We start from the raw sequence: 21,758 nt of genomic DNA, 5'->3' as shown, positions 1-21,758 counted from the left end.
CCTTGGCACTGCCAGCCTTATTCCCAGGCAACGTGCTGCCCTCTCACCCACATTCTGCACAGAGCCGGGCTGGCACTCACACACTGACCGCTTGTAACCCCAGCGCACAGTAGCCAATCAGAGCGGCTCTCAGGATCAGGCTGTTTAAGACAGGGCCCCGCCCATCCGTGCTCCTCATGTTCGCCAAGCCAACCAGCTGGGAGCTGGGCGTGGTTACACGGAAGCCATCCTGGCTGGGCGTGGTCCGTGTGTGGGGGCTCCGGTTTCGAGGCAGGCCTGGCGGGGAGAGGGAAGATGGCGGCGACCGGGGGTTCCGTGTTGTACCAAGTGGCGGAGGCTCTTGGGGCCTCGGAACCGGCTCTGAGACTAATTCTGTCCATATTCCTCGGTACGGGGGGACGGAGTGTGGGGCATAGGGAGCAGCGTGGGGAGGAGTCTGGGAGGGAAGTTTGGGAGACAGGTGGGGGCGCACAAGTTATATTGGGGGAGAGACATAGGGGGGTATAATGGGGAGAGACATGGGGGTATAATGGGGAGAGACAGGCAGGGGGTATAATGGGGAGAGACATGAGGGGTATAATGGGGAAAGACAGGCAGGGGGTATAATGGGGAGAGACATGGGGGGTATAATGGGGAGAGACGGGCAGGGGGTATAATGGGGAGAGACAGGCAGGGGGTATAATGGGGAGAGACATGGGGGGTATAATGGGGAGAGACAGGCAGGGGGTATAATGGGGAGAGACAGGCAGGGGGTATAATGGGGAGAGACATGGGGGGTATAATGGGGAGAGACAGGCAGGGGGTATAATGGGGAGAGACAGGCGGGCAGGGGGTATAATGGGGAGAGACAGGCAGGGGGTATAATGGGGAGAGACAGGCAGGGGGTATAATGGGGAGAGACAGGCGGGCAGGGGTATAATGGGGAGAGACAGGCAGGGGGTATAATGGGGAGAGACAGGCAGGGGGTATAATGGGGAGAGACAGGCGGGCAGGGGGTATAATGGGGAGAGACAGGCAGGGGGTATAATGGGGAGAGACAGGCAGGGGGTATAATGGGGAGAGACAGGCAGGGGGTATAATGGGGAGAGACGGGCAGGGGGTATAATGGGGAGAGACGGGCAGGGGGTATAATGGGGAGAGACGGGCAGGGGGTATAATGGGGAGAGACGGGCAGGGGTATAATGGGGAGAGACGGGCAGGGGGTATAATGGGGAGAGACGGGCAGGGGGTATAATGGGGAGAGACGGGCAGGGGGTATAATGGGGAGAGACGGGCAGGGGGTATAATGGGGAGAGACGGGCAGGGGGTATAATGGGGAGAGACAGGCAGGGGGTATAATGGGGAGAGACATGGGGGGTATAATGGGGAGAGACATGGGGGGTATAATGGGGAGAGACGGGCAGGGGGTATAATGGGGAGAGACGGGCAGGGGGTATAATGGGGAGAGACGGGCAGGGGGTATAATGGGGAGAGACGGGCAGGGGGTATAATGGGGAGAGACGGGCAGGGGGTATAATGGGGAGAGACGGGCAGGGGGTATAATGGGGAGACGGGCAGGGGGTATAATGGGGAGACGGGCAGTGCCATACGGAGGGGGGGCAGTAATAGCAATAATCCATGTTTTGGGGGATAAAGCAAAGAGAGGCAGCAGTCTGTTAGGCAGAGACACGGCTGAGGGAAGGAGAGGGGAAAATGAGAGACAGCGTTGGGTACTGAGAGCTCCCAGGGGAAAGCTAGAGAGAGGCCGTTAGGGGGGGGAATGCAGGTTCGGGGGGGCACTAAGCTTGTGATTTCTTATTCTCCTGTTTCTGATGATCTGACAATTTCTCCTAGGGTATCCCTTGGCATTATTCCAGCGATATTTTCAATTTAAGAAGGAGCCGTCCCACATCCACCTGTTTAACACACTCACTGGACTTGGCATTGCTTATTTCAACTTCGGTAGGTTGGGGGGGGGGGGGGCGGGGTAACATGTCACCATAATTGTTTTATATGGGTTACACTGTATCTAGCTCTCTCTTATCTGCATTATCCTGCCTGGCTTGTACATTATCCCTTATACATGAGTGATACTCAGAGTTCCCTTGTGCCTTTATATGGGCACAAATCCCCTCAGTGACTGCTAATATCCTTATCATTTACAGTAGGGGGTACATTATCCCTTATAATACATGAGTGATACTCAGAGTTCCCTGTATAACTCAGCCTGCAGCCTTGTGCCTTTATATGGGGGGCACAGAACCCCTCAGTGACTGCTAATATCCTTATCATTTACAGTAGGGGGTACATTATCCCTTATAATACATGAGTGATACTCAGAGTTCCCTGTATAACTCAGCCTGCAGCCTTGTGCCTTTATATGGGGGGCACAGAACCCCTCAGTGACTGCTAATATCCTTATCATTTACAGTAGGGGGTACATTATCCCTTATAATACATGAGTGATGCTCAGAGCTCCCTGACATGTATAACGTAGGCTATAACCTGTTCATGGGGCCTAAATATATGATATAATTCAGTTCTTGATCTACTCCCTCCATACCAAAAGGCAAGGTCACCTAGGTCTGCCTGCTGGTGTCTTGTTCTTCCTGCTGGAGCTGCCCGGGAGAATGAGATCAGGCCCTGGGGGTGTTTAGGGGGGGAAGGTCGTTTCTGTGAAAACCGGTTTTCTTGTCCTGTTATTCCTTGCAGCAGAGGAAGCAAAGCACGTGGTTACTTGTGGAGGAATTCTGTTGCGCCACATAAATATTTGTGTTTTTGCCGGGAAAACAACTCAATCATACAATTGAATGGCTGCTTGCTTCATTGTTTGCTAAATATACTGGAATCATTTTATGGTATCTCTCTGTACAGGCTATGAGCAAATTTAGGGGGCTGTTCCTGCTGAATTGTGCTTAGTACAGAGGAATCCCTATGCTGCCATAGTTTTATGGTATCTCTCTGTACAGGCTATGAGCAAACTTAGGGGGCTGTTCCTGCTGAATTGTGCTTAGTACAGAGGAATCCCTATGCTGCCATAAGTTTATGGTATCTCTCTGTACAGGCTGCAAGCTTTCAGTGGCCCATGTGCCAGAACTGCTAGGCTATAGCCCTTCTAACTTCTTGCTTTGGGAAAGTAACACAATAGGAGGGTTATGAAAAGTTAAGAAATCTTGTGCCCAGCCAGCAGAATGACAGTGGAAGCTTTATGTAAGACTGCGCACTAAGCCACACTATAAAGTGAAGGGAAAAGCGAAATAAATCTTATTTTTACTTCCATTAGACAAATCCAAGTAGAATGTAAAAACTGATGACATAGCAGCCCTTTAATCATAAGAATCTGTAATGCAAAGTCACTGAAACTGCTCACAGGCATCCAATCAGGGGCAGAATTTTCCCATTGTATTATGATGTGCAGTCTAATATGTCTGCTATTTTCAGCCCAGGGCTAAAGTAACCCGAACCCTGGTCTAGGCATATATAATACATCATTCTGTGTTCTTTATTTAATGGCATTTCTGTGCTTTTGCCCATGTAGGATCTCAGCTGTACCATTCGCTGCTATGTGTCGTACTAAATTTCCTCATTCTGAGGCTCATGGGAAGGACGATGACTGCTGTTTTCACAAGCTTCTGCCTCCAAATGGTGAGTGAGAGAGGGCTGTGGTTATCCAGGGATCTCAGGAAGGGCACCAAGAGTTGCCAGAGGCAGTTAGAATTGCCCAGGGTGGGGCAGAGATGACAATAGGCTCTCGTCTGGACCTTGGCAATACACAGGCCAATAACATCTGTTGCCCCCTTTGGCCAACAGTCAACTTGATTGGGTCCTGTGCATCAGTGGCCAAATTGCTGTAGCTTTAAGGTGGCCATACACGTGGCGATCCGACGATGTTTCGTACGACCATCGGTCGCACGAAACATCGTAAGATCCGCCACACACCATTCAGGGCTGAATCGGCAGGTAAGGAGGTAGAAACAATAGGATTTCTACCTCCTTCTGCCGATTCAGCTCTGAAGGGAGAATTTTGGTCAGGCGCCTTCTATGGCGCCCGATCAAAATTTTCAAACTTGTCCGATCGGCGAGTCGTCCGATATCGGCAGCTTCCTGCGATATCAGTCGACTCGCCGACATGCCATACACGCACCGATTATCGTACGAAACGAGGTTTCGTACAATAATATCGGTGCGTGTATGGCCACCTTTAGTCTGCTGTCTGCTTACCTTAACCCTTTCCCTGCCAACGACGTACGGCTTACGTCGTTGCAGGGAAAGTCTTTATCTGCCAACGCCGTACGTCTTTTGGCAGATAAAGATTATGCCCCCGCTTCCTGTCCCCCCCCCCCTCCAAAATCCGGATCTTCTGGAAGGTAAGTGTGTTTTTATTTTTTGTATTTACACACTTACACTCATTTACACACATTTATACCTACATACAGCACATAATGTAGCACTTTTTTTTGTTTTGTTTTTTTTCATTTTACACACTTATATACACTCATATACACACTTACATACTGTCACACTATTACATGTACACACGTGTATACACAAACTTTTTTTTGTATTTTTTTTCTCCATTTTACTGCTTGTTTTTAGTTTATTTTCCTTGAAAACTGTTTATTTTGACTGCGTGACTATTGGATCAGATATTCTGACCACTAATTACACTGTCGTGTGTCTTATTTTGTTGTTTCGCTGATTTGCACAATTTCTGGGGGTCTCTGTATAGTTAGGGGGTGTTACGAAAATCCATATGCGCTATTTTCATTTTGGGGTCAGTACATTCCGCAGACTTGGGTATATCTATGAATATTGGGCATCAAACTGTTCAGTAGCCCTTAGGTGTTCCTATTTGGGGTGACTTGCCTTTGTACGCAAGAAATTGTGTGAGATAATTGCGGCAAACTTTAACATTTTTAGGCGATTTTCTGAAATATCATAAAAATCGGCAAACTTAGGAAAGCTTTGCAGCTTGGTATTTTGGAGTAGAAAGACATGGGTACCCATTTTAGATTCGGGGGAAAGTGTACTTTCCAAAAATATATGGGGTGAGCGTACTTTTTTGTAGCATTATCCCACATAAAGGATGTAAATGTGTTGATTTTTTGAAATGACACATCATATGGGGGTATGTTCCCATTGGGGCCCCTACATGCCACATATTTGGGTAAACCTATACATATTGGGCATCAGACTGTTCAGTGGCCCCCTGGCGCTCATATTTAGGGTGTTTTATCTTGGTACCTAATACTATGTGGGAGATAAGATGCTGCAAAGTGGAAGCTTTGAGCGGATTTTTGGAAATGTCATCAAAATTGCTTATTTTAGAAATGCTGTGCGGCTTGGTACTTTGGAGTAGAAAGACACAGGTACCCATTTTAGATTCAGGGGAATGTGTACTTTCCAAAAATATGTCTTTCGGGGGTGAGCGTACTTTTTACTAACGTTATCCCACATATAATGATGTAAATGTGTTGATTTTGCAGGAGCTGAAATGACAGAAATGATAGATCATATGGGGATATGTTCCCATTGGGGCCCCTACATGCCACATACTTAGGTAAACCTATACATATTGGGCATCAAACTGTTCAGTGGACCCCTGGAGTTCATATTTAGGGTGTTTTATCTTGGTACCTAATACTATGTGGGAGAGAAGGTGCTGGAAGCTTTGAAGGGATTTTTAGAAATTTCATCAAAATTGCCAGCTTTAGGAAAGCTCTGCGGCTTGGTACTTTGGAGTAGAAAGACACGGGTACCCATTTTAGATTCAGGGGAATGTGTACTTTCCAAAAATATATGGCTTTCTGGGGTGAGCGTACTTTTTACTGGCTTTACCCCACATATAATGATGTAAATGTGTTGATTTTGCAGGAGCTGAAATGACAGAAATGACAGTACATATGGGGGTATGTTCCCATTGGGGCCCCTATATGCCACATACTTAAGTAAACCTATACATATTGGGCATCAAACTGTTCAGGGGACCCCTGGCGTTAATATTTAGGGTGTTTTATTTGGTTACTTTATGACCTGTAGGAGATAAGATACTATAGACTGGAAGCTTTGAAGCGATTTTTTAAAAACTTCACAAATTTTGATAAAAACCTAGAATTTTAGGAAAACATTGTGACTTGATAGTTTGGAGTAGACAGACAGTTGTGCCTATTCTGGATTCCCCAGAATCTGTTCTTTCCAGAAATATAATTTTCTGGGATAAACCTTCTGTTAGTGGAAGTTTTGGCCTTGAAATCTAAAGTATGCAGCTTTCTGGAGCAGCGCTTTGGAAATTTGGTAGTGTACTGCTGGGAGTTTTTGACCTATACAAGTGAGAAATCTCCATAAAACTATATATATTTGGTATTGGCGTGTTCAGAAGACATGGGACTTTCCAAATCAGTTGTATTTTTGTGCATAAAATAATTTTTTTCTCTGGTATGTGTGTTTATATTATGAAAAATATATGATTTTTTTTTAGACATTTAGAGGCCTATATCTTGTTACAGAATTGGAATTACACCAAAATCCTACCATATTTTGAAAGCTTAGTTTGTCCTGAAAAAAACAATATATTGTTTTCCTGGGTAAACTAAGAGTCCCCCCGAGGAAAGGCCCCTAAAGTGAAACAGTGCAAAATTCAGTTCAAAAACTGTCTGGCAGTAGAAGTTCCACTTTGGTCCAAAACAGCTGGCAGTGAAAGGGTTAAAGGGATGTGCACCTTATAACTGTACTGTTAGTATGCTGTACATAGTTGTAATATAACATATTTGCCCTTGGGCCTCTCAAGATAGGAATGGCAACTGCTAAATGGTTGCTAGGGTCACTGCCCCTTACCAATCAGGCGTTTGTTCTGAATGCCAGGCTGCAAAAGAAAACAGAAGAGCACCCTAACCATCTGCCCCTTTAAAATCGTACAGTAGGGCGAGTTGTGGAACTCCCTCTGCTTACTAATGCTCATTTAATAAAAAGCCTAATTAATGAGAGCGCTGGCCTGATTCCAGCATGGCCGCCTCTTCTGACAAGCATCAATTACAAACGTAATCCCCAATACTTATCTCTTTCACTTCGCACCACTGATTGCAAACTTTGTCGCTCGCTTTGTATTGTGCCGACTGGGAGCCTTAAGCTTTTTAGAATCCGGCAGAGAAGAATAATGGCTGGGGAGGGGGGAAAGTGGAGCCTTGGGGTCTCTGTAAGCCAAGAATTCCTAAAGGGGTGGCTCAGCTTTTAATGAAAGGCTCATAAAGGCTAAAAGTGATAGAATAGTGTGGAACATGAAGCAAAAGGCTGCTTGCTGGGCTTGGGCCTCTGCAACTGAACCTCAAACCCCCTTTGTGTCATTGAAATGCCCCCCTGAAGGATTTGTTATATACTGCATGCATATCATCAGATGTCAGACTCACTAGTCAGGAATTCCCAGGCTGAGAAACTGTCCCACTTGTTTAACGGGACTCGGTGATGTGATTTGTCTTTGTCTCTGGACTGTTATCTTTGCGTACCCTGTTCAGTCTAGGTGAGGCATCTTGTGCTTCTCACTATGCAACTCTGAGCCCTAATGGGGTGGGTCACCTTTTACGTTATGTTATAGAATATATTTTACCTAGCAACTTTGCAATTGGTCTTCATGATTTTTTTTTTTTAATAGAAAAAAAAAATTGCCTTCAACTTCTACATCTTTCCAGTTTTCAAATGGGGGTCACTGACCTCCACTGCCAAAAACTATTGCTCTGTGATCTTAGTTTTATTATTATTGTTGCTCTTTATTACTTTTTATTACTTTTCTGCCTATTCAGGCTTCCTCTCCTAGTCATCTTCCAGTGTCTCTCTTAAACTACTGCCTGGTTGCTAAGGTAAACAAGACCATAGCAACCAGATAACTGCTGAAATTCCAAACTGAAGAGCTGATAAAAACAAAGCTAAATTGTCTCTGAATATCAGTGTCTATATCATACTAAAATTTAATAGTGAACAACCCCTTTGAGACAATTAACCCCTTTAACCCCAGACAATTTCTGTCTGATGGCTCATGTCTCTCTGTGCATTTTCAGGGCTACCTGCTTTGTGGCTATTACTACACAGCAACGGATAATTATGACATCAAGTGGACGATGCCTCACTGCGTACTGACCCTCAAACTCATAGGTAGGTATATACTGTTGCATTATTTGATATCATTTCTGCATTTAACATCATTTTATACATACATTAAAGACTATCTATCCGTCTTTTATGGCAGTAACCCATAGCAGCCAATCAGTGATTGGCTTTTTTCAGACAGCTGTGTGTAGAATAATGAATGCAACAATTTTATTGGTTGCCATAATTACTGCCCATGGACAAATTTGCCCACTGTTGATAAATGACCCCCACTGTCCATAGAGCCTCTGAGCAGACTGGGGGGCCATAAAACCCTTTGAAGGGCCATATACGGCCCGTGGGCACCCCCACTATCCTCCCAGTGGGAACAGAGCAGGTCAAATTGCCCCTCTCTGCCTGTCACTGCTCCTACTATGACTGCAATGTAAAGCACCCCATCTGACCCCGTGGCTAAAATGGTCTGGTTTTTTTGGTGGGGAGGGAGGCTGCAGTTGGGCGTTAGAATGAAGTAAGTTGCGTTAATTACCCATTTCTGACTCTCTGCTCTTCCATTCCTCTAGGGCTCACCTTTGACTATTACGATAGTAGCAAAGATAAGGTAAGTGGATCCAGGAATGGCCATTCATTGTGTCGATATGCGGAGGGCTGCCCTGATTACACTTGTAAGCGCTGACGTTTGGCCCTGAGCTTGTATCTTGTTGTCCCTGAGCCAGCGCTGTAACCCGTGCAGCTTGTATACACACTGATAAAGAGCAGCTCCGGTTACAGCTCGCGTTGCTCTAATCCTTGTACAGATGCCAGCTCACCGCTTGTTCCTTTAACTCCTCTTGCACCGAGTAACCTCCTGTTACTGGCAGAGGCTAAAAACATGGCCGACAAGGTGACACCCCTGTGATTCTAGAGCACTTAAGGTGGCCATACACAGGCTGATTCTAGCCGCCGATATTGGTCCTTTAGACTGATTCGGCAGCTTATCTGCCCGTGTATGGGGACTAACAACTAATTCTGTCGAATTGGTCCCTGAACAGACGGTGCCTATACCTGCCTTTCTAATTCGATCATTTGGCCCAGGGCCAACGACTGAATTATCCTGATATCATCCACCCGTAGGTGGGGATATCGGGAAAAGATTTGTTCGCTTGGTGACCTCGCCAAGCCAGCGGATCTTACGGTGTATGGCCACCTTTAGACTGAAACTTACAGCAGCTAGAGAACTAAAAGACTGCTGCATGTTGCCATCTTCGCGTAGTTAGAAACCCTGGTACAGGCCCATATAATGTCTCTTAGGGCAAGGACCCACGGAGTGGTTGCACCGGCTTTCCACCGGCGACTCCTATTGTTGCCAGTGGAAAGCCTTTTCGGAGTGGTTTGATGCCCGCAAAAGCAGAGATCTATCGCAGGCGACTCAACCGCCATTTTATTGCCTGTCCTGTAACATAATATAGTATATGGCAGTCCCCAACCGCAGTCAGAAAGAGCCCATCAGTGATCTTTAGGCACAGACGGTCCTGTGGTCCCATCAGATCACAGTGAATCTATCCAGACAGATAATTTGATCATTTGATGCCTGTTCTCAGCACGGCTTAACCCCCTCACTACCTTTTAGAGACCAACTGTTTAAACATAACATAGTAACATAGTAAGTTGGGTTGAAAAAAGACATACGTCCATCAAGTTCAACCATAATGCCTATATATAACCTGCCTAACTACTAGTTGATCCAGAGGAAGGCAAAAAACCCCATCTGAAGCCTCTCTAATTTGCCACAGAGGGGAAAAAATTCCTTCCTGACTCCAAGATGGCAATCGGACCAGTCCCTGGATCAACTAGTACTAAGAGCTATCTCCCATAACCCTGTATTCCCTCACTTGCTAAGAATCCATCCAGCCCCTATATAAAGTTATATAATGTATCAGCCAGCACGACTGATTCGGGGAGGGAATTCCAGAACTTCACAGCTCTCACTGTAAAAAAATCCTTTCCGAATGTTTAAATGGAACCTCCCTTCTTCTAAACGAAGTGGGTGCCCTCGTGTCCGTTGGAAGGACCTACTGGTAAATAAAACATTAGAAAGGTTATTATATGATCCCTTTATATATTTATACATAGTTATCATGTCACCTCTTAAGCGCCTCTTCCCCAGTGTAAACAGACCCAACTTGGCCAGTCTTTCTTCATAACTGAGACTTTCCATACCCTTTACCAGCTTAGTTGCCCTTCTCTGGACCCTCTCTAACTCAATAATGTCTCGTTTGAGCACTGGAGACCAAAACTGAACAGCATATTCTAGATGGGGCCTTACCAGCGCTCTGTAAAGGGGAAGAATAACCCCCTCCTCCCGTGAATCTATACCCCTTTTAATACAGCTCAAAACCTGGTTTGCCCTTGCAGCTGCTGCCTGGCATTGCTTGCTACAGCCAAGTTTATTATCTACAAGGACTCCAAGGTCCTTCTCCATTATGGATTTGCCTAGTGCAGTCCCATTAAGGGTATACGGGGCTTGCATATTTTTACATCCCAGGTGCATGACCTTACATTTATCCACATTAAATCTCATCTGCCACTTAGCTGCCCAGATTGCCAGTTGGTCAAGATCCTGCTGCAGGGATGTCACATCCTGGATAGAACTGACTGGCCTGCACAGTTTTGTGTCATCTGCAAACACTGATACATTACTCATAATACCCTCCCCTAAGTCATTTATGAACAAATTAAACAAAAGTGGCCCCAGTACAGAACCCTGAGGGACCCCACTGAGAACCTTACTCCAAGTAGAGAATGTGCCATTAACAACCACCCTCTGTACCCGATCCTGTAGCCAGTTTTCTATCCATGTGCAAACGGCTTCACTAAGACCAATAGACCTTAGCTTAGAAAGCAGTCGTTTGTGGGGAACGGTATCAAATGCTTTGGCAAAATCCAAATAGATGATATCTACTGCCCCCCACTGTCCAGCTTCTTACTTACCTCATCATAAAAAGCAATTAAATTGGTCTGACATGACCTGTCCTTCATAAAGCCATGCTGATTACTGCTCATAATGGCATTCTCCACTACATAATTTTGAATGTGATCCCTTAACAAGCCTTCAAATAACTTGCCCAAACAAAAAGAAAAAGAATCGCTCTAAGGGAAACCCTAAAGCGAAACAAAATTTCTCAGAAACAATGTAAATAAATAATGAACAAATAAATGAAAAAATGAAAACAATATAGTAAACTAACAAACTATAAGTACCACGTGGTTCGATGAGGTCCGGGTGTTTAAACCCCGGGCCTGCCGCTCAAGTTTTAGAATCTATCTCTCATGTAATTTAAAGCCTGAGAAACAGCATGCTCACCAAAGTCCGGCCATGGTCCGGGTGCTCACAGCCCCAAACCCGCAGCTGAGGAGGAATAACTTCAAAGTGGAAGGAAGGACATCGAGCACACTTCGGACACAAGGAATCCGTTAAAATTCTGTACTTTATTTCATCATGTTTAAAAACAAAAGTGTGCCTGACGCGTTTCGTGCGTTAGGAGCACTTATTCATAGGCTCTAACGCACGAAACGCGTCAGGCACACTTTTGTTTTTAAACATGATGAAATAAAGTACAGAATTTTAACGGATTCCTTGTGTCCGAAGTGTGCTCGATGTCCTTCCTTCCACTTCAAATAACTTGCCCACCACGGATGTCAAACTTACAGGCCTATAATTGCCAGGCTGAGATCTTACTCCCTTTTTAAATATGGGAATGACATTCGCCTTCTTCCAATCCCTAGGTACCATACCTGATGAAAGCGAGTCTGAGAATATCAGGAACAAGGGCCACTGCAATTCTGCCCCTAGCTCTCTCAGTACCCGAGGGTGTATTCCATCTGGCCCAGGTGCCTTGTTTACATTTATCGTGTGTAACCCTTTAAGCACCATATCCTGTGCCAACCACTGTGTAGGAGCTGAGGCAACAGTGCAGCTATTGGGTGGGACTTGGCCCACTGGCTCCTCTACTGTATAAACAGAAGAAAAGAACTGGTTAAGCACATCTGCCTTTTCTGTATCCGCTGTAACCATATTGTTACTATAACTCAATGGGGCCACACCCTCAACCTGCATCTTTTTACTATTAATATACTTAAAAAACTTTTTGGGGTTAGTCTTGGCCTCGGCCGCGATGCGCTCCTCATTTTCTATCTTTGCCTTCCGGATTGCTGTTTTACAACACTTGTTATAGTGTTTATAATCATTAAACGCAGCTACTGTCCCCTCTGACTTATATTTCTTAAAAGCTTTCCTTTTTCTCCCTATTAACTTCTTTACCTCAGAGTTAAGCCACATAGGGTGATTCTTAACACTTCTACTTTTTCTTATTAATGGAATGAATTGAGAACAGTAATGATTTAATATCATTTTAAATGACAACCATTTCTGCTCTGTGTTTTTATCAGAAAACATAATGCCCCAATCTATGCCCTGAAGCGCTGCCCTTAAGGAGCTAAAGTTTGCCTTCCTAAAATTCATTGTCTTTGTTGCCCCCGTGTAAATTTGTTTCCTGCACCAAACATTAAATGAAATAACATTATGGTCACTATTACCCAGGGGTTCAACCACTTGCACATTTGCTATACGTTCTGGGTCATTAGAGATCACTAGATCTAGTATAGCATGGTTCCTGGTTGGCTCCTCAACAACCTGTGACATAAAGTTGTCATGCAGCAAGTTTATAAACTTGTTCCCATTTACTGTCCTGGCAGTACTATTGCCCCAGTCAATATCAGGGTAATTAAAATCCCCCATTATTATCACTTGCCCCAAACTAGCAGCCTTTTCTATTTGCAACAGTTCTATTAGATCATCAATGGAGAAGGGCAAATGTGCCATATCAGGCATCATATCATATTTCCTGTAGGCCCCTCAGGCCTGTAACCATAGGGACTACCCCCAACTCAATAGTAGTTTGCTAGTTCTCTAAAGACAGGTGCAGTAGTCCAAGCTGTAACCATACTCGCCATTCTGCTGAAGATCAGACTCGCTTTTATGTTCACCGTGTAATGGATACTGTGCCTGACACGGGACTCTTGTTTCCTCTCTGCCAGGAGTCAATGACAGAGGAACAGATGCGCTATGCGGTGCCTGGGGTCCCCTCGCTCATGGAAGTCTGCGGCTTTTCCTATTATTACGGCGGGTTCTTAGTGGGGCCTCAGTTTTCTATGTGCAGCTACCTTAAGCTGGTGAGAGGAGAGCTGACTGATGTCCCCGGGCAGAGACCCAACAGGTAAGAGTAAGAACCTTTACAGACCCCCCTCATTGTGCCCTGTGCTGGGCAATTAATGTTTTTCTTCCTGTCTTTAATTAGTATCGAGCCTGCCATGAAACGCCTCAGCCTCGGACTCTTTTGCCTTGTCATCTACACAGTCTTTGGCCCCATGCTGCCGGATAGCTACTTCCTAACCGACGAGTACGCGGTGAGAGGGAAAGGGCGGGGTTAGGCCCAGCAGGGGGCGTAGCGCTTAATGAGTGGTCAGTGCATTGGTGTTTGTGTGTGGGGTGTTTACAGTGGGTCAGGGGTATAATTCCATTACAGAATATAAACTACCCAGCCCAGTGAGTTGAGGTATGTTATAGCATGGCCAGTTCCAAGAAACTTTGTAATTGCTCTTCATTATTTATTTTTAATCGTTTTTTTAATTATGTGCTTTCTTCTGCTGACTCTTTGCAACTTTAAATGGGGGGGGTCACTGACCCCGGCAGCCACAAAACTATTGCTATGTGAGGCTACAGTTTTATTGTTACTTTTTATTGCTTATTTTTCTATTCATGTCCTTTCCTATCCATGTGTCAGTGTCTCATTCAAATTACTCCCTGGTTGCTAAGGTCATTTGGACCCTAGCAACCATATAGCTGTTGAAGCTGCTGAACTGAAAACTAAATAATTAAAAAGCTACAAATAATAAAAAATGAAGACCAATTGCAAATTGTCTTGGAGTGGATGGTGGGCCGACCTATGTCACGTAATAAGTGGGGTATCTTGGCAAGAGTGTATATAGTCTACGGAAGAAGTGGATTAACAGAAGACGAAGTGGAGAATCTAAACTCTGCCTGTATTTATATTTTGTCTTTGTGTTTTTTACAGAACAAACCTTTCTGGTATCGCTGTGCTTACGTGCCCATCTGGGGCAAGGTGATGCTGTATAAGTATGTCACGTGTTGGCTAGTAACGGTAAGTATCTAGGCAGGGGTGGGGTTGCCATATTGTGCCACAGTTAATACTAAAGGTACAGGGGTGGGGTTGCCATATGGTGCCACAGTTAATACTAAAGGTACAGGGGTGGGGTTGCCATATTGTGCCACAGTTAATACTATTAGTACAGGGGTGGGGTTGCCATATGGTGCCACAGTTAATACTATACGTACGGGGGTGGGTTTGCCGAAATTGTTCCACACCTAATACTATACGTACAGGGGTGGGGTTGCCATATTGTGCCACAGTTAATACTATTAGTACAGGGGTGGGGTTATCAACTTCATCCAAAACCTCTGATTCATGACCATCCCTTCCTCCATATTTGTATGGTTACACAATTTACCTCCCCCTCATTTCTCCTAAGCACACACAGGGCTCGCCGCCCTATCCACACACACACACAGGTTCAGCACAGACCCGGAAGGAATGCAGCAAAAATAATTTGACTATAGAAGAGGGGAGTGGGGATGGGGGAGCCAAATTTGGAAACAGGTGATAGATGAAAGGGACAACCGCAACGAAGAGAGCCCCAGGTGAAATTGCCCCAGGAAACATAGCGCCAGGTTCAAATCCAACAGAAAACAGTATTTTTTGGTTTATCACGTGAAAGCTTTTCTCCTGTCTGGAAATCAGGAGATAAGCTTTTCTCATCAAATTGAATCTGGCCCATAAGCCTGTGTGTGTGTGTGTGTGTGTGTGTGTGTGTGTGTGTGTGTAAATTGTGTGGCACATATTTCCAGCCTTGGTGGACAGCAGCAGTGGTTTATATAAGCACTCCCTGTAGTAACACCTTCTATTGTTCTCCTGTCATAGGAAGGGGTGTGTATTCTGTCTGGCCTGGGGTACAATGGTAAAGATGATACGGGCAGAGTGCGCTGGGACGCCTGTGCCAACATGAAGGTGTGGCAATATGAAACAACACCCCTATTCACAGGAACCATTGCCAGCTTCAACATCAACACCAACGCTTGGGTGGCAAGGTAAGTGGTGGGCTCTGGCAGCACGTGCTTCTGCGGTGTAAAGACTGCCATACCCGAGCCGATTCTAGCTGCCGATATCAGTCCCTTAGACCGATTCAGCAGCTTATCGGCCTGTGTATGGGCACTAACGACGGGCCTGCCTGACCGATATCTGGCCTGAAATCGGCCAGATATCGATAGGGCAGGTTTAAAAATCAGTTGGATCAGGGACCACATTGGATCGTTGATGTGGCCCCCAGAACCGACTGAGGCCTATACCTGTCATTCTAAAATGACCGAATTAGCCCGATATCACCCACCCCTAGGTGGGGATACCGGGAGAAGATCTGCTCATTTGGCGTGTATGGTCACCATTAGGTTCTACCAGTCAGGTAATGGGCCCTATTTGTGTATAGTATTAACTGTGCTTCTTTGAGGGATTTTCTCATCTTTATAATTGGATGAGGATTACAAGGGTAATACAGTTAAGACTGGAAAAAAGACTCCTCGTGACATTGCGCCCTTTGTTAATGCAATGCTTATTTAGTGTCTAGCCCTAGTTTATATTATACCGCGGGGGGATAAATACCGCAGGGTTGGTAAATAGGAATTGCTAAGGTACCAGAGGGTGCGGCAGAATGGGGGGGATGCTTGGCTGCCGCACATACACCTGCAGCTTTTGGCTGATTTTCCATTCCTCCTTCTCCCCAGATACGTCTTTAAGCGCCTCCGTTTCCTGGGCAATAAAGCAATTTCCCAAGCTACGGCTCTGTTCTTCCTGGCCATCTGGCACGGGCTGCACTCTGGGTACTTCGTCTGCTTCTCCCTCGAGTTCCTAATCGTCATAGTGGAGAGACAGGTGAGGTCACTAAGTGTTGGGGTGCAGGGGTGGATGGATAATTGCCATGCCCAACAGCCTTCTGGTTTAATAAAGTGTTTTGCCCTGAGAAGGGCAAATTGCAAGGGAGTTCATACTGCTCACTCTCTTGCTTGGTCTCTCTTAGGCAATGGATCTGATAAGGGATAGCCCCCTGCTCTCGCAGATCAGCTCCATACCTATACTGCGCCCCATCATTTATGTGGTCCAGCAGTGTATCCATTGGCTCTTCATGGGATACCCACTAGTGCCGTTCTGCCTTTTTACCTGGGACAAGTGGCTCAAGGTAAGTTTGTAATAACCGCGAGCAGTCTAAAACCATTTGCATTTATAGCTTCATTAAAGATATCCATGTTGTGTGGGGTGAAGGGAAATACATGATGTGGGCACATACCTGCTTCTAGGCTTTAAACACTTATTAAATGGCCATTAACTACAACTCCCAGCATTCTTAGCCAAAGGTCATAAGAGACGCTCCTGATTTGTCTCTGGGCTAATAAGCCTGTGCTTCTAATAGGCTGCAATAAATAAGTGGTTGCACCATAGAGAACAAGGGCAGCTTATGGGGGATGGGGCCATGGTTAGAGATTAGCGTAGGTAAATACTTGTGATGTTGCAATAGATTCTTCCTTAATTGAGACGGTCAGCAAATCTGTCAGGTCCAAGGGTAAAGTGTATCCTTTGCACTAATCACTGGCGACGCTCTAAATTCCTCTGGCTTTCCCAGAAACCCCTTTTCTGTCAGCATTTTGCACAGTGGAAAAAGGCTGCGCCGTTAAAGGGTTAAATAGATCATTAATATTCAACGGAACATTCACAGAAACATAATAAAGTTCACTTTAAAAAGACTTGGTATCAGTTTTATCAGGTCTCAATGCTAGATTTCATGCGCGCTGTCTCTTTAAAGGAGACACGTCAGTGTTCTGTGAAGGGGAAGTGGGTTTTGTGCAACGCAGAGAAGAAGAAACAGCAGTTGGTCCTTGAGGTTTTACAGTTTTTCTGGCATGGGGCACAGAGAGGGTTAAACCGAGGAGATTTAAGATAGTGCTGAATGGGAGAGGAAAGAGCAGAATTAAAAAGGTGGTTATTACAGAAGAATTTAGCTTAACTTCTAACATAATGCAGAGAGTGCTATTCTGAGACAATTTGCAGTTGGTCTTTTATTTTTTATTGGTGGTTTTTGAGTTATTCAGCTTTTTATGCAGCAGATCTCCAGTTTGGAGTTTCAGCAACTATTTGGTTGCTAGGGTCCAAATTACCATAGCAACCATGCACTGATTTGGGATACAAATAGGAGAGGGCTTTAATATAAAAATGATTAATCAAAAGCAAAAATAAATAAAAAGAGCATTTGGGTTTTTTCTGGATGTTTGAAAAACATTTGAAAGCTGGAGAGAGTCAGAGGAAGAAAGCAAATCATTCAAAAAAATGAAGACTAGTTTAAAAGCTGCGCAAACAAGAACACTTCCTTCCCTAACTGCATGACCCATATCCAGGGCCCAGTGGGCTGAGCAGCCAGTATGGTCGCCTGTTTCCTTATGCTCTTGCTCCTGCTCAGCAGAGCAACCAAACATGGCCGCTGCCTTCTCCTGCTCCTGCTCAGCAGAGCAGCCAAACATGGCCGCTGCCTACTCGTGCTCAGCAGAGCAGCCAAACATGGCCGCTGCCTACGCCTACTCCTGCTCCTGCTCAGCAGAGCAGCCAAACATGGCCGCTGCCTACGCCTACTCCTGCTCCTGCTCAGCAGAGCAGCCAAACATGGCCGCTGCCTACGCCTACTCCTGCTCCTGCTCAGCAGAGCAACCAAACATGGCCGCTGCCTACTCCTGCTCCTGCTCAGCAGAGCAGCCAAACATGGCCGCTGCCTACTCCTGCTCCTGCTCAGCAGAGCAGCCAAACATGGCCGCTGCCTACTCCTGCTTCTGCTCAGCAGAGCAGCCAAACATGGCCGCTGCCTACTCCTGCTTCTGCTCAGTAGAGCAGCCAAACATGGCCGCTGCCTACTTCTGCTCAGTAGAGCAACCAAACATGGCCGCTGCCTACTTCTCTGCACAGATATATGGGCCCTGAGGTAGGGGGGGTGTAAATGGGGATGGTCGGTAGTGTGTCGCCTTTAGTTCTCATTTAAGGACTAAGCCATAAGTGCAGGGTGGGTGACCGACATTAGGGTGCATTAGGGGATCAATCATTCACAGACGTTAGGTGGCAGCCAGGAAGGGGTGAAGGGAAAGTGAGTCCCCTGGGCCGTTACTAACCAGCTCACTAATGACCGCATTCCAATGTTCAAGGGCAGATAATTCACATCATGTATTTCCTGTCTCCGCTGCTGATACATTTCATACAATGGTATGACTCCCGGCAGTACGGGAAATACTTGGCAGGGCTCTGTCAGTTCCAGATCTGAACGTTGGGCAGGCTTTCTGAACTATACGGGCGTATGTGCCTACTGTGTGCAATAGGGATAAAGGTTGCAGCAGGCACATAAGGGCCTCTTGAACTTTGGAGGCAAAACATTTTATTTTGGAACCATGCTGGGAACATAGTGCACTTACCCCTCTTCCCACACCCAATAGTGTCCTATTCTCAGAACTCAGTGCCAATGTGCAAATATGCCTTCTTGGGTGCCTGTATTAGGTGCCTTTATTGCGTGGCTTCATTAGGTACCTTGGGTGCCTGTATTAGGTGCCTTTATTGCGTGGCTTCATTAGGTACCTTGGGTGCCTGTATTAGGTGCCTGTATTGCGTGGCTTCAGTAGGTACCTTGGGTGCCTATATTAGGTGCCTGTATTGCGTGGCTTCATTAGGTACCTTGGGTGCCTGTATTGTGTGGCTTCAGTAGGTACATTGGGTGCCTGTATTGTGTGGCTTCAGTAGGTACCTTGGGTGCCTGTATTGTGTGGCTTCAGTAGGTACCTGGGTGCCTGTATTGTGTGGCTTCAGTAGGTACCATTGTGCCATTATGGGGGTGCCTGGTATTGCGTGGCTTCACATATTAGGGGGTGCCTGTATTGTGTGGCTTCAGTAGGTACCCTGGGTGCCTGTATTGTGTGGCCTCATTAGGTACCTTGGGTGCCTGTGTTTGGTGGTTGTCTTATGTGGCTGTATTAGGAACATTGGCTGCCTGTACTGGTAGAGCTGGGCGGTAGGACCCACAGTGGTGTCACGCTATTTTTTTTTTCCATGCATGATTAGGTGGAGAATAATTACTGCAGTATTGAAAATCAGAGTCAGGCAAGCGAAGGATCGGCAACAGAGTCGTAAGGTAAATCAGGCAGGCTTAGTTTCCCAGGCAAGGCGCAGACAACATAGCTTTGATAGCTTTATTATTTTATCTGAAAAATGAATACACCGGTATTCCGGTGCCCTATGTAGGGTACCCTGGATTAGCATTAGGTACATTACATACCTGCCATTACATACCTGCATTAGGTACCCTGGGTGCTTCCATTACATACCTGCATTAGGGGCATAGCCTTAGTGGCTGCTTAGAGCCATTCCAAATGTTTGTATAAGTCCGGAAACCCACTTCTCATCTTTTCCTTGTCTTTCTGTCCAGGTGTACTCATCGGTCTATTTCGTAGGCCATTTATTCTTTTTATTGCTGCTCTTTGCACTGCCTTATCTGCGCAGAGTCCTGGTGCCAAGGAAGGACAAGCAGAAATCTCAATGATGGTGAGTGTCTTGCCCTCTGTTTAATTAACTTTCCCCCTACATTTGCCTTCTTCTCCGTGCCACTCCGTGGGATCTGGCTAAGGGATCACCCTCCTGCTGGCCCACAACTTTAGATCCTTTTCAGCTTCCATTTACCCCCTGGGAATGTGTGTGTGTCGCCTGAGCTGATGGCATTGGTACAAACTCTCTCTTTTGTCCCCTGAACTTAGAGCTCAGAGAAGACGTATTTGCCCAGACCTAGTGATCAGCAGCAACCAATTATTCATACACTTTAGTAGCCCAGAGTATGCTTATTGGTTGCTATGGGTTACTAGACCTGGGAAGTACTTGCCACTGTGATTACATTCTCCTCTGTCTGTTTTCCCATGTTATTGCCCACTATCTCTTTCCTTGCTCCCTGCCTGAGGGGGTTTTGTTTCCTCCTACCCTGCTGAGATGCCTTTTCTCTCTCCCCAGATTGTACGCCACTCCTTGCCCACGTGGAGACGCTGGTCCCCTCTGCTCTTTATTAAGGGCGGCTCACTCCATGCTGGATGGGGCTTAAGGAAGAGAGACTTGGGGGAAGGGCTTGAAACACTGCCAGGGATGCTGAAAAAAAAAAGTTGCTATAATTAGTTATTTTTTTAATTAAAAAGTTGTTATCAGCACTGGTAACCCTACGGGGAAAACAGAATCGCCCCCTATTTTATAGACTTTTCTACCTTCTGCAGAATTTTCCTGGACACTCTACTTGAACTTTTTAGATTTTTGAAGACCACCCCCATTGCCGACAGCTGAGTGTAAGCGCCCCCCCCCCGCGCTGGAACTCGCATTCATTGCGTCAGCTGATTCTCCTTGCAGTTTGTGGTACTGCCGAGTCTGCGGGGGGCTCTCGGCCTCATTTCCAAGGGCAGCTAACGGAGGAGAGTTTCTATGATCTGGTTTCCGTATTACTGATCCGAAGCCTTGGCACATCACTGGGAGGCGTCCCCGGTATAACCAGGAAATCAGTATGGCAGTTCCACTGAGAGCATTTACTCGAGTCAGGGACACCATGATAAATGTGGGAAATCAATATACCAATGGGTGCGGCTTCTGTGTACTCGTATCACCATCTTCCAATCAGAGCACCCCTGGGTAATGTTGCTGCATAGTGCTCTCTGATTGGCTAATGTGGTTGTGTGATAACAGAGCTGTTCCACTGCCATGTCCTGCCTTTTATAGGTGGTAAAGCCACCGATCCACATGTACCAGAGTTGCAATAAAGCACTCAGCCAAGAAACCCTCCTGTGCCACCTGTTCAATGGGATCCTGACCCTGACAGCAATGAATCAAACCAGAGTGCATGGTGTGTGTATCAATGCACAAATGCAGTTCATTGTATGTACTGTATATATACACATTTGTGTAATAACACTGCAGATGTTATTGTTTTTTAATTAACGTTTAATTAAGTTAATTAAAAAAAAAATACTGAAATTTGGAAAGGCCTGATGTTTTACCACCAGTATTTGCAATTAAATTGTAAGCACAGATATATAGAAACATTGGGGTAACAGTCACCCTGCTATAGTTCCAGGGGTACCCAGGGCACAAATAAGCACTCACCCCAAATCCCCCCCTAACTGGCCTTCAGGCTGGGCCCCCTTAGCCCATAACAAGGTTACAGATATATAGAAACATTGGGGTAACAGTCACCCCGCTATAGTTCCAGGGGTACCCAGGGCACAAATAAGCACTCACCCCAAATCCCCCCCTAACTGGCCTTCAGGCTGGGCCCCCTTAGCCCATAACAAGGTTACAGATATATAGAAACATTGGGGTAACAGTCACCCCGCTATAGTTCCAGGGGTACCCAGGGCACAAATAAGCACTCACCCCAAATCCCCCCCTAACTGGCCTTCAGGCTGGGCCCCCTTAGCCCATAACAAGGTTACAGATATATAGAAACATTGGGGTAACAGTCACCCTGCT

General features: G+C 45.9%; 1 protein-coding gene across 1 annotated transcript; it reads left to right on the top strand.

Moving 5' to 3' along the window:
- Positions 1–223: 223 nt before the first annotated feature.
- Positions 224–21,263, top strand: lpcat3 (lysophosphatidylcholine acyltransferase 3). Its single transcript, XM_002941208.5, has 13 exons — positions 224–388; positions 1,834–1,941; positions 3,518–3,624; positions 8,028–8,121; positions 8,637–8,674; positions 13,150–13,328; positions 13,410–13,518; positions 14,187–14,273; positions 15,111–15,277; positions 15,968–16,115; positions 16,261–16,419; positions 19,690–19,805; positions 20,262–21,263. Exons 1-12 carry the CDS (start codon positions 295–297, stop codon positions 19,801–19,803), a joined length of 1,404 nt encoding a protein of 467 aa, XP_002941254.1. The 5' UTR covers positions 224–294; the 3' UTR covers positions 19,804–19,805; positions 20,262–21,263.
- Positions 21,264–21,758: the final 495 nt, after the last annotated feature.

Source organism: Xenopus tropicalis, chromosome 7, assembly GCF_000004195.4.
Source record: "Xenopus tropicalis strain Nigerian chromosome 7, UCB_Xtro_10.0, whole genome shotgun sequence".
NCBI classification, from domain to species: Eukaryota; Metazoa; Chordata; class Amphibia; order Anura; family Pipidae; genus Xenopus; species Xenopus tropicalis.
This window is presented reverse-complemented; position numbering and strand designations above follow the sequence as displayed.